The sequence below is a fragment of the Lepus europaeus genome, chromosome 13, assembly GCF_033115175.1.
Source record: "Lepus europaeus isolate LE1 chromosome 13, mLepTim1.pri, whole genome shotgun sequence".
Lineage (NCBI taxonomy): Eukaryota > Metazoa > Chordata > Mammalia > Lagomorpha > Leporidae > Lepus > Lepus europaeus.
In genome coordinates, this window is record NC_084839.1 from 21,994,098 (window position 1) to 22,006,425 (window position 12,328).

At 60.5% G+C, this 12,328-nt stretch overlaps 1 protein-coding gene across 4 annotated transcripts in view; it reads right to left on the bottom strand.

Moving 5' to 3' along the window:
- The window catches only part of ADCY3 (adenylate cyclase 3), an 80,421-nt gene extending 68,518 nt beyond the window's left edge, over window positions 1–11,903 (bottom strand). For all 4 annotated transcript variants that reach the window (XM_062209068.1, XM_062209066.1, XM_062209067.1 and 1 more), the window contains exons 1-2: window positions 11,832–11,903; window positions 10,661–11,468 (exon numbers count right to left, since the gene is read on the bottom strand). In XM_062209068.1, the coding sequence (XP_062065052.1) occupies window positions 10,661–11,335 (675 nt within the window). In that variant the 5' untranslated portion in view covers window positions 11,336–11,468; window positions 11,832–11,903. The remainder of the gene's footprint in view (window positions 1–10,660; window positions 11,469–11,831) is intronic.
- Between the last annotated feature and the right edge of the window lie 425 nt (window positions 11,904–12,328).

Sequence of the window (12,328 nt, forward strand, 5' to 3'; positions counted from 1 at the left end):
ATCAGCCCTCCAGGGCAGCCCAGGAGTCCACCCAGAGCCAGTGACGAAATGGAACTCGCACCAGCCCGCATCTCGTGGGGACCAATCCTGAAGGGACGTCTGAGCAGCAGAGCACAACCATGGAAACCCCCAGCAAGCTCCAGCCCAGCGTGCTGGCCGCGGGCCGGGGCTGGGGCCGGGGCCGGGGAGTGACGGGCGGAACAGGACTGCCTCTCACTCCTGTTCACAAGGCGAAGGGGGCTCTGAGGAGGTCAGCACGAGGAGAGCAGCACTCTAATCAGCACGGAGCCCTCGGGAACCACAGGGCGGCATCGTGCTGCAAGGCCCAGCTGAGAGCTGACCAGGGGGAGGGCGCACGGGGCGGAAAGGCCAGGAGGGGAACACAGGGCGGCCGAGGCCTGCTGATGCGAAACCTAAATGACAAGGAACGATAAGGGAGTAAAACCAACAAGTTAAGAAAAGGAACACAATATTCTGTAATACTATACAGCACTTTAAAACACCCTTGACAAGCCTTTCACCATGAAGGAGAAAAACCAGCTGATTCCCCAGAAAATACTTTTTTTAAAAAAAGGATAATGGGTAATGAATAAACTCTGTGCGATCCATTCACAGACCAAAGATCAGAGTCGGTTTGCCAAGCTTACATGTAATACAGAAATAACTAGGGGCGGGCGTCGGCTGGCATCTAAGATACCTGGGACGTCCGCATCCCGTATCAAAGTGCCCGGGTTCAAGTCCAGGCTCTACTCCCCATTCCAGCTCCCTGAGAAGGCACACCCCAGGAGGCAGCAGATGATGGCTCAAGGATTTGGGTCCCTGTTGCCCATGTAGATGTGAACTGAGCTTTGTGAACACAGCCGACGGGAGCTCAATCTTGCTAATAATTTTTTTTAAAGGACTTATTTATTTGAAAGGCAAAGTTACAGAGAGAGAGAAAGAGGAGGGAGAAGGGGAGAGACAGAGAGAGAGAGAGATCTTTCATCTGCTGGTTCACTCCCCAAATGGCTGCAAAAGCTGGGACTGGGCCAGGCTGAAGCCAGGAGCTTCCTCTGGGTCTCCCACATGGGTGCAGGGGCCCAAGCACTTGGGCATCTTGTGCTGCTTTCCCAGGCCATTAGCAGAGAGCTGGATCGGAAGTGGAGCAGCCAGGACTTGAACCAGTGCCCATGTGGGATGATGCCATCACAGGTGACTGCTAGATCACAGTGCCAGCCCCTCCAATAAATAATTTTTTAAAGAAAGAGTGAATGAAGTAGCACTGTGCATGACTTTGTAAGGTGCCCTTATGTACATTTCCCACCCTTCGCCCGCCAGGTAACAAATGAACACAGCCCTTGGCTGTCAGACAGAACAGGCAGAAGCAGCTGCTCACCTGGCTCCACGCCCCACTGTGCCTTCGCTTCAGTTCTCTCGATGAGAGAGACTCAGGGTGCAAAGGACGGTCAGCCAGGACTGCCTCCTGCTCCCAAATGACCCGTCTCCCCATCACAGGCCACCTGGGCCACACAGGGGCCTAGGCAGGTGGCAGAGGCAGGGGTGCCACATACCCCAGGGTGCTCCCTAGTATCAGGTCCCATGGCCTCTTCCCTTCTGACACACTCTCCCTGGGCAACCTAATGCTCAAGCCAAAGGGACCCCATCATAACATAAAGTCCAAACCTCTTAGCCTCTCCACTGTCTTCGTCTCTACCCCCGTCTCTCTGGCCCCTGCTACGCAGCAATTCTCACTAGTCCTAGGCTAGGATGCCTCTGACCCAAAACCCGACCTCCTCTGGCTCCACCTGGCAAACCCTTGCTCATCTCTCAAGACCCAACTCAAAGCCAGCTCTTCAGACGCCTTCCTCAGATTCCCTAGGCAGGATCCCTCTCACCAACAGGCTTGATACACAACCTGGGAGCTCCCTGAGGATAGGGGCTGAGGCTTTGTTTAAAGATTCATTTGAAAGGCAGAGCGACAGAGAGGAAGAGAGAGGGGAGAGAGGGGGAGAGAGGGAGGGGAGGAGGGGGAGAGAGAGGGAGGGAGGGAGGAAGGAAGAGAGCAAGCGAGTGAGTGAGAGCGAGAGATCTTCCGTCTGCTGGTTCATTCTGCAAATGACCACAATGATCAGGAGCCAGGAGCTCCATCCAGGTCTCCCACACGGGTGGTGGAGGCCCAAGCACTTGGACCATCATCTGCTGCCTTCCCATGTACATCCGCAGGAAGCCGGATTGGAAGCAGAGCAGTTAGACTCAATGGGGCACTCAGACATGGGACGCTGGCGCCACCGGTGGCAATTTACTGCTGTGCCACAACGCTGGCCCCAGGGACTACAGTTCACCCATTCTTTGTATTGCTGGCCTAGAACAAGGCTTGCAGCCGTGGCCACATGTCAGACGCGTGGGAGCAGCACCGAGGTTCTCTTCGGCTGGAAGAACAGCCAGGGGAGGCAGGACGGCTGTGGCTCCTGCTCTTCTCAGGCCCCCGTGGAAGAACCCTGCGGGGAGCGTTTGTGCCAAGGATGGGCTCTGATCTAGGCCACCAGGACGCCAGTGCCTCATCTTCCGGGCACCCAGAATCCCTCCTCTACCGCCGTGTGCTAGGATCAGAAAGAACAAGTGCCAACGGCGTACTGATTCGCCCCTGTAAACGTTAAATAAGTCTTGCTTTACAAATCACTCTCACATCATTCAGATCAACGCAGGACATTTCCCTGGCCCAGATGTAGCCCCAAACTATCAGTAAACTCTCAGGGAGAGCTGCTGAGGACAGAAGTAAGTGTGCAGGCAGAGCTGGGCTGCACGCACTCCGTGAGCCTTCCCGGAGCGACTGTCACCCCCGAGACAGCGCGTGGGATGCAGCATCCTGGCCATGGCCGGGGGCCGCTGAGACGCACCCCAAGGTGTGTTTCTGAGAGCTGCAGGCAGCGCACACCCACCCCTGGGGAAGGGATCCCAACGCTAGAGCCAGGCTGCTCCGCAGCTGCTACGCGACAGGGAGGGATGCGAGCGGGGCCAGGGTCCTGATCAAGCCGGGCAGGAACCTGGCACACACTGGGGTGGACGTGGACGTGCGCATCTGCAGACGCAGGAGAGCGAACTCTGCTCTCTCACAGAGGCCCAGGCCATGGCCCTGCAGGTGGACGAGGAGCCATCATTCCTTCGTGTGCGACGCAGTCTCTGCAACTTTCCAAATGTCCCAAGCGCTGTGCAGGACTCCACAGAGTCAAGCCTTGACGAAATGACATGGGCCCTGCTTGGGAAAACTCTTCCGACTCGTGAAGCCACCTGTGCCCACCCAGACCCGAGGTGGACGTTAGTCCCTTCTCCCTGGCACCCTGTGTGTGCCTCCTGGTCCACGGCGGCCTCAGCACACAGCTGTCATCCAGCCGTCCCTGCGACACACGCCGCTCCCACGTCAAGGGTAGAATCAACTTCCTCCCGAATCTGAGTTCGCCTTATGACTTGCTTTGAGCCACAGGGGCAAGCCTGGCCCGGGTAAGCTCTGGTAGCTTCCACCCTCTTCCTGAGACTACCACGCTGGGAGGAAACCCAAGCTGGGCACACAGAGGAGCTCCAGGGCACCAGGCACATGAGGGCCCTCTGGGCACTGCCTGAACGGCGGTCAGCTGAACATAACAGATGAACCAAGCAGCCAATGAGGGAGTCCAGCCAGGGCCACAGGAAGCAGAAAACTGCCCAGCTGAACACAGGCCAGAGAACCACAGGAATAAGAAACAGTGACTGGGGGCCGGCGCTGTGGCATAGCGGGTTAAAGCCCTGGCCTGCAGCACTGGCATCCCATATGAGCACTGATTCGAGTCTTGGTTGATCCACTCCCACCAGCTTCCTGCTAATGCACCTGGGAAAGCAGCAGAAGATGGCCCAAGTACTTGGGTCCCTGTACCCGCATGGCAGACCTGGAAGAAGCTCCTGGCTTCAGAATGGCCCAGCTCCAGCCACTGCAGCCATTTGGGGAGCGAACCAATGGATGGAAGACCTCTCTCTCTCTCTGTCTCCTCTGTCTCTCTCTCTGTAACTTTTTCAAATAAATATAACTTAAAAAAAAAAAAAAAAAACAACTGTGATTGTCTTATGACCTCACGTTCTGGGATCATTTGTTACATAGCAACGGATAACTGAAACATGGTAAATGAATGCACATATATCCAGTCAGGTTGCGGGGAAATTAGGCAGCCCCCAGGAGCGAACTTCCTAGAAAGCAAAACAGACTCCTTATCTGTGCAAACCTGCGTTACCCGCATCTGAGAGACGATTTCAGAATGCCCTGCTCCACTCTAAGTGAACGTCCACGCCCTGACGGGCTGCCCATCAACACGGACGGCAGTTACGATACAGTCTTGCAACGTGACACCCTGTATGGACACCTGCAACCGGGTACAGTATGCAAGGTCTCAACACCCCCACGGCTGCACCCTTGACGACACCCCTAAAATACCTTGTCCCCCAACTTGCTCCTCCCCACGTTTGTGGGCTGAGAAAACCAAGACCCAGTTTTGTTCAAGTTGTACCTGGATAAGCTCCAGGGAAAGGCCTAAGGGGCTCTTTTATGGCGGCAGAACAAAGGAGCTCTGGGGACAGGCATTCAGCCTAGCACGCATTCAGCCTGTGTTCCACGTTAGAGCACCTGGACTCAACTCCTGGCTCTGGTTTGTGACTGCAGCTTCCCGCTAACGCAGACCTGAGAGACAGCAGGTACTTGGGTACCTGCCACCACATGGAAGACTTGAACTCAGTTCCCAGCTCCCAGGTTTGGCCCAGCCCAGCCTCAGCCACTGGGGGCATTTAGGGAGTGAACCAACAGGTGTGTGTGGGGGGTGCTCTCTAACCAAAAAAACCCCTTAAGATAAGTATTTTTAAAAGAAGAAGAAAAGGAACATTGGTATCCTACTGGCCTGGGTTCAAATCCTGCCCTACCACTTAGTAGGTTTTTGAGAGAGGAAGAGAAGGTGGGGGGGGACCTTCCATCTACTAGTTCATGCCCTAAATGGCTCCAACAGCTGGGACTGGGCCAGGCTGAAGCCAGGAGCCTGGAACTCCATCCAGTTTCCCACGTGGGTGCAGGGTCGCAAGCATTTGGGCCATCTCTCACTGCTTCCCCAGGTGCCTTAGCAGGGAGCTGGATTGGAAGTGGAACAGCTGGGACCTGAAGCTGCACTCACATGGGATGCTGGCATTCCAGGCAGCGGCTTAGCTGGCTACACAGCGCAGCCCTAGCTCTGTGGCCCTGGACAAGTCATTTCAGTCGCCACCCATGCGCAAAATGAAAATATTGTCCTGCTGGGAGACACTTAACAGTAACATGGCAAGAGCCTAGTTAATGTGGCCACCTAGTCTTCCCCACTGGCTGGGGACCTGGGCTGACTCAGGGTGAGGGCAGGCACCCATCTAGTCCAGGGCACACCTAGGACGTGGTGGCATTTGAAGGCTCAGTCAGGGTGGACCCCGAGTGAGATCTGCTTTTTGTTTATGAAGAAGTTGTGGAACAAGAATAGCGTGGGAGCCCTAACAATTCCATTTCATGGAGAATGTACCAGAATCCTCAGGCAGACCAAGCCTGGAGTGCACGTAGGCATGCGTGCGTGCGTGCGCACACACACACATGGCTCCCGGTCAGCCAGTGCTGGCCCAGCCAAGAGCTTTGGTTTCTTCTCCAGAAACCCAGCTGACTTTAACAACTATAAACATGAGGACTCCGCCGGTCCAAGCCAAATGTCAGTGGAATAATGTGGGTGAAAGGTGGGGCCCATACCACGTGTGCACCGGGCTCAGACTGGAAGGGCTCTGTTTACACACAGAAAAGGCCACCGAGAAACACGACGGGGGGAAGGGACTCAGGGGGCACGTGCTGCGAAGCCGTGTGAGTGTCCCACAGCTGCCGGTCCCTCACCGAGTACAGGCAGAGCTCACAGCCCCGCGGTCCCCGCCGTGCAGCCCTCACATCCCAGTCCTCGCGGCTGCCCGGCCGCACAACGCTCACTCACAGAGGGACAGCCCTGCTCTCCGGCCCTGGGACAGCGCCGGAGCTAGGGCCAAGGGGACAAGAACTGGGTTGGGTCTGCCTCCTCCCAACCCGCAACCTCAGTGCACTCTGGCTGCTGAAAGCCCCCCGCCCCCACTGCCGTTCTCCTGTGCTGCGGGCCAGGGCCCCACAAGCAACACTCTGGCACGGGCAGCTCCCCTCTTGTGTGCAGCCCCCACGGGAGTTGGAGGAAGCCTATGTTTTAGGGTTCCCATCTGCCCAGTAGCGACAACTGGGGCAATGGGCGGAGCCGGGACACCTGTATTCTAGAAAAAGAAGGGCCTGCAGGGAAGCCCTCCATAGCCCCACCTTGGCACTCTCACCAGTGACCCGCCCCTCCATGTCCCCTGACCTCAGGGAGCCTCAGCTTCCACCTTTGTGAATGGAGTCGGACAGGCCCACGACCAAGAGCGCGGACGCACACACAGCACTGAACGCCAGCCTGCAGCTTTGGCTCTCCCGCCGCCCTCCGCAGCCGACCCCTTGTTCACCAGCTGAATGACTCCCCGTGTAACCCCTAGGTGCAAATGGAATCACCATCCACAGTCCCAACAGGTTTCCTTTGATACACACTACTCATTCCGTGGGACGATTCCTCTGAGAAACAAAGCCACGGAACGTTTCTCAGGGGTTCCTAGCCTGGCTCCCGCCTTTCATGGCAGCAACTGAGAGGCACACGCAGGTGTGTGAGGGTCTGAATGTCGTCTGCCCCCTTCTCTGTGGCGCCCTCCCACCCGGCCGGCTCCCGGGCCTGCCCCCAATCCCTGCTTCCTCCCCGCATCCCAGGGGCAGTAACGGGCAAGCGGGGCCATCAGAGGTGCTGGATGAGGACATGGAGCCCCCCACCCCGATTCAGCTGCCCTTGGCTCAGCCCAGCCCCATGCCCAGCTCTTCCCACCACAGCCCGACTGGCGATGGCCTGTCCCGCCTTGTCCCCAGACCCTGCAGGCTGCTAGGTCCGCCGCTCTGCTCAGTAACAGTCACCACTGATGAGCCCACCCCCCTGCCCTGCCGTCCGAGAGCCCAGGACAGGCTGCAGGGCTGCCGTGAGCCTTGGGTGCCCACGGCTCTGACACTGGAGGTGCTTCCTCACTGCTGTCTATGGCCAAACCCACAAAACTCCCACCCCCCGCCAGGGGCGCAGGTGTCTGCTTCTACTCACTCCTCCCACCTAGAGTCACGGGAGACAGAAAGGAGAACAGGAGAAAAAGGGAAGCCCCTGGGCAGGAGGAGAAGCAAGGCGGGGCCAAGGGTCTGGGGCCCGGGGCCTGGAGAGAGGTCCTGGTGGAGGAGGGTCCTGGCTGCACACTCCTCGCCCTCTCCTCCAGCCCTGCCCCTCCTATCCTCAGTGGAGTGTCCCTCCCAGGAGGCAAGGCAGGCTGGGAGGAGAGCAGGGCAGGTGAATGACGCCTCTCTCCAGAGCCCAGGAGAGAGCTGGGTCCCCGGTGGCCCTCCCCATGGCAACAGGCCACCTGGGCTTGGTTTCCACAGCGCTAAGAGGCCAAGGGCAAGGACGCGGTGGGTTCAGGAGGCCTTCGGCAGGTAGGCCAGGGAGCCCAGGCTCATTCTTAAAAGTCCTACTAGTCCCAAACAAGTGACTCAGAAACTTCTGGAACACAGCTCATGTAAGCCTTCTATCTCAGGCTCCCGACGGGACCTGCAGCGGCCCCGTCTCCGCTCCGTTCCCAAAGCCACGCCCCAGGCTCTGCTCCACGTCAAGGTCATGGCCCTGCCCGCCCTGGGGATGCTAATATTTTTACTCTTAACTTGCTTATTTTTCCTGTTTCCTAAGTTTGGGGGTTGGGTTGTTTGGTTTGGTTTGGTCTTCAGCAGTGCCCACAGGAGACCAGTGATCACAGGGTCAGAGTGATCTCCAGGCAGTGACGGGGCCACGTGGCCCTGCCTGACCTGGGCTGGGGCTTGCACCAGTTTCCCAGGAGGCCCCAGAAGCCTCCACATGAGCTCCTCACTGACCTGGGGAGATGAAGGCTTGAGTGACCATGCCCTGGGAGGTGGCAAAGGGAGCAGCTAACACACGGCAGAATAGGAGTGGCCGGAGTTTCCATTTAGTCCTAGAACAAGGCCCCAGAGCCCCCATAAGCTCTGTCTTCTACTAAGGGCCTGGGTGGGGGTCACAGGCAGCAAAGCTCCCACTCGCAGACTGCTCTCAGTCTAGCAGGACACACCCCCAAGGCACACACACATAAACATCCCACCTGTGGCGCCAGCACTGTGGCGTAGCAGGTGAGGCTGACGCCTGCAGCACTGGCATTCCATAGGGGCGCCAGTTCAAGCCCAGGCTGCTCCACTTCTGATCCAGCTCTCTGCTATGGCCTGGGAAAGTAGCAGAAGATGACCCAAGTCCTTGGCCCCTGCACCCGAGTGGGAGACCCGGAAGAAGCTCCTGGCTCCTGGATTCGGCCTGGCTCAGCTCCGGCCATTGCGGCCAACTGGGAAGTAAACTGGCAGATGGACAACCTCTCTCTCTGCCTCTGCCTCTCTGTAACTCTTTCAAATAAATAAAATACATCTTAAAAATAAATTAATTAAAAAATCCCACCTTTACAGGAGTCCTAGCTGGGAGCCAGCACACCTGGGCTCCTGACCTACGTTGGGCGTGTCCCTGGGACTGTCCATCCCTGCACCTGGGCATCTGGCTTAGATGCTCTTCCAGGCCCTGCCCTAGCGAACATTGTCTAGAGCAATTCATAAAGCTGAGGCACGAGCTGAGAACGAAGCAAAGGAAGGTAGCTCTGTGTCCCTCAAACCCTGAGACCCAGGGGCCGGGTTCCACAGGCCGGTCACTTCTCCAGGGCCACCAGAGGCTCAGCTCAGTCAGGACCCCCGGCAGGTCACCCCCAGAGCTGACCACATCCCAGCTTTCACCGAACAGGGCGGGAGGGCGTGTCAGGTCCTCTCTGCTCACTGCCAAGCAGGAGGCCGGCAGGCCGGGCACTGCCCCGATGGAAACACCTCCACCCTCGTGGCTCCCCAGAGACACACGGCTCCCCCATCCCTCACATTCGCTCCCCAAAACTGCCTCAGTCGTGGCAGGGCCCCTCCGTGACGCCACCTCAGAAGTCTGCCCAGACCTGGCCACCGCTCGAGGGGCGTCCATTCCACTCCCCGCGGCCCGGACATCCTGTCAGGCAGCAGATTCAAATGAGGTCGGAGGTGACACCTGTGTTCCCACGGGGACTTCTGTCTGCACGGCTGTGGGGAACTCATGATCCAGGGATCCTGGCAAGCAGCAAAGGGACTGGAGAGAAGGCAACACTGCCAGGCCCGCCTGACTATCGGCACCTATTCTTCCCCCAACTTCCGGCAGAGGCACAGGCTGAACCCTCCAACCCACAAGTCACGTCGGTGACCGCAGGTGACGATCTCACACGGGCAGGACATGGCGGGGGAAGCACAGGGGGCTGTCCAGGGGTCCACACAAACCCACGTGCACGAGCCCAGCGCCAGACTCATGGAACCCAGCGCTTGCTTGAGATCGGGTACCACACATGGGCCAGAATGGGTAACCGGCCAGCCCTGGGTCCAAGATCGAGGAAGAATCAAAACCGAGCAAAGCCTGTGCTGCCCTCCACCAGGAGGGAGGCAAAGCCATAGCCCTACGGAATTCTCGCCTCAACCACCAGCAGGCCCCTGGGCCCCTGCACCCAGCCCCGGTGCCACGGAGACCACAGTAACGGCCTGGGCTGAGATGGAGACACTGAGATGCAGTGGGAAGATGGGATGGAATCGGGAATGGGCACTCCAGCCGCCGAGAGCCAGACCAGCTGCGCAGCCTCGGGAGTGCCTTTCCTTCTCTGAGCTCACACTTAACGTGAGGCCACCGAGGGTGGCTGGCAGACTACAGAGTGCGCTGAGTGAGCTCCATGGAGCGCCCCGCCAGGGCATCCCCAGAGTAAGCTCAGGCCAGGGTCACCTCCCCTGGTCACTGCAGTCCCTCAGAGCTTGGCAGGGATCGTGGCTCTGGGTGCAACACAATGCCATCCCTTCCGGCAGAACACATCTGCCAGGACCTGCAGACCCTGCTCCACCGCGGCTGGCACAAGTGTCTCCACCAGTGTCCCCAAGCACGCTATCTCTGTGGACACTGCCACACTCCCCGCAGCCCCCCCCCCCCCCGGGCAGCTCGGGGTGCCCCAAGCCCTGCAGAGGCGGGATCCGGGGTAACACAGCCTCCCCCCACCCCACATTCCCTTTGATCCTGACACATGGCGGGGCATCAGACAGAGGGGCACTGAGCACACGCAAGCCACGTCACACGCTGAAGGTGGCCAGTGGTAGGCTATGGAGAGGTCCTCCCAGCCAGGGTCACTAGCAGGGAATGGCCAGGACAACACTGCATCAAGACCAAGCCTGCACAAGCCTTCCCGTCTGGGCACAAGTGACAGAGTGGCCCGGAGACCCAACGTCCTACCCAGCCCACCCCCCACTGTTCCCCAGGTGCAAGCGCAGGATGGCAGAGGTGCAAGGGCACGGGAGGAGGGGGCCGACACGTCGTTCCAACACAGGAGCCGGGAGCCCCGCAGGACCCCAGGCCACGCGGCCACTCAAGAGCAAAGGAACAATGCCCCTACCCGGCCAGCAGGTGCCAGGGCGGATGGCCAGGTGGCCAGGACTCACCTCCCTGAGCAGCTGCATCCCCTGCAGCTCGTCCTGCTGCTGCTGGGCCACAGTGACGCCCAGGACGAGCGTGTGCACCACACAGGAGACCACAGAGATGATGACGATGGGGCTGAGGCTGAGGGGCAGCGTGATGAAGAAGGAGAAGAGGAAGAAGGCCTGCCAGCCCACCGTGTCGCTGGCCGCGTGCGCCTGCGCGAAGTTCAGGCCCAGGTAGGAGAAGATCTGGGCTGTTATCAGCAGCCACAGCAGGTAGGGCACCGCCTTCCGGGTGAGCCGGTCGGGCAGCAGTCCCTTCTTGCAGACCACGAAGAGCACGAGGTCCAACAGCAGCCCGATGCCGGCCACGACGAGCGGCGCCAGCTTGTCGCCCGAGAAGACCACGGCGCACATGACCACCACGTAGCAGTCGAAGAGGGCCGCGAAGCCCACCAGCACCAGCAGGGTCTCGTGGCGCTGCCGCTTGAAGTAGGTCTGGTAGAGGTTCTCCAAGGACTCCGGCACGAAGGTCAGCCGCATGAAGCGCGGCAGACACAGGCAGGCGCCCGAGTTCCGCACGGAGATCTCGTGCGTCCGGCCCACGCCGCGGTCCGCATCCGACGGCAGGCTGACCGAGTACTCGGCGGAGTACTCGGCCGAGTACTCGGGCTCCGAGAAGCCCTGGTTCCTGGGCATCCTGCCCGGTGGCTGCCTCCGCTGGCCCTGAGAAGCGGACTGGGAACAGAGGAAGGGGCCCCTAACCAGGGTGCTCTCCGACCTGGGAAGGGCGCGGGGCCTCTCCTGGGCTGGGGCGGGCAGCCCCGGTCACCTAGAAAGAAAAGGGACATCGCTAAGCTGAGGGCACCTTTCTCCCACCCGCGGTCTCCCCGCCGCCACCGCCCTGCCCATCCCTTGCAAAATCCTGGCTGCAACAGCCTCCCAAACCAGGGCCTCCCCGGCACCCCGCGCCACTCGCGAGCTCACACAGGGGCCCGGCCACCTCCCCACCCGACTTCCTCACCCAAACTCCCTCCAGGCCCAAGCCTGCAAGCTGAAAATAAAACGTGCCAGAAACCGGAGCCATCCCGAGGATTCCTGACTCTTCCTTCTGTTTACTTCCCTTTCGCACCCCGCCCGTGGAGGCCCCGGCGCGCTCCTCGCCCCCACAGCCCGGCCCTGCCCCCGCGCTCACCTGTGCAGGAACTCCGGAGCCGCGTGCGTGCTCGGGGACGGGCCCGGCGCGGGCTGCGGGCCGAGTCACGCGTGCGGCGGCCGGGCCGGGCCGGCTCCGCGCGCCCAGGGGCCCGCTGCCCCTCACCGGCCGCGACTCCCCACCGTCAGGCCCGGGCTCCGGCAGGCAGAGGCGCAGGGCTGCCCCTGGGCACCCACGGGCGCCCGGCCGCAGGAGGAAGCGGCGGCGGCGAGCCTGGGAGATCTCGGGAGCCAGCCAAGCGCGCCCGCCCCTAAGGGCTGCGGCTCCGGGGGCCGGGGCCGGCGGCTAGGGGCGCGCCCGGGGCCCTGCCCGGCGGGAGCGCGGGCCGAGGCCAGGAGAGCCCGCCAGCATCCTCTCGGCCGCCGAGCCCGCGAGTCCGGCCGCGGCGCGCTGCACACTGAGACCCCGCGCGGCGCCGCCGGCTGCGGGCCACGCGCGCTCCGGGCCCGGGAGGCGGGCGGGGGCGCGGCCCCTCC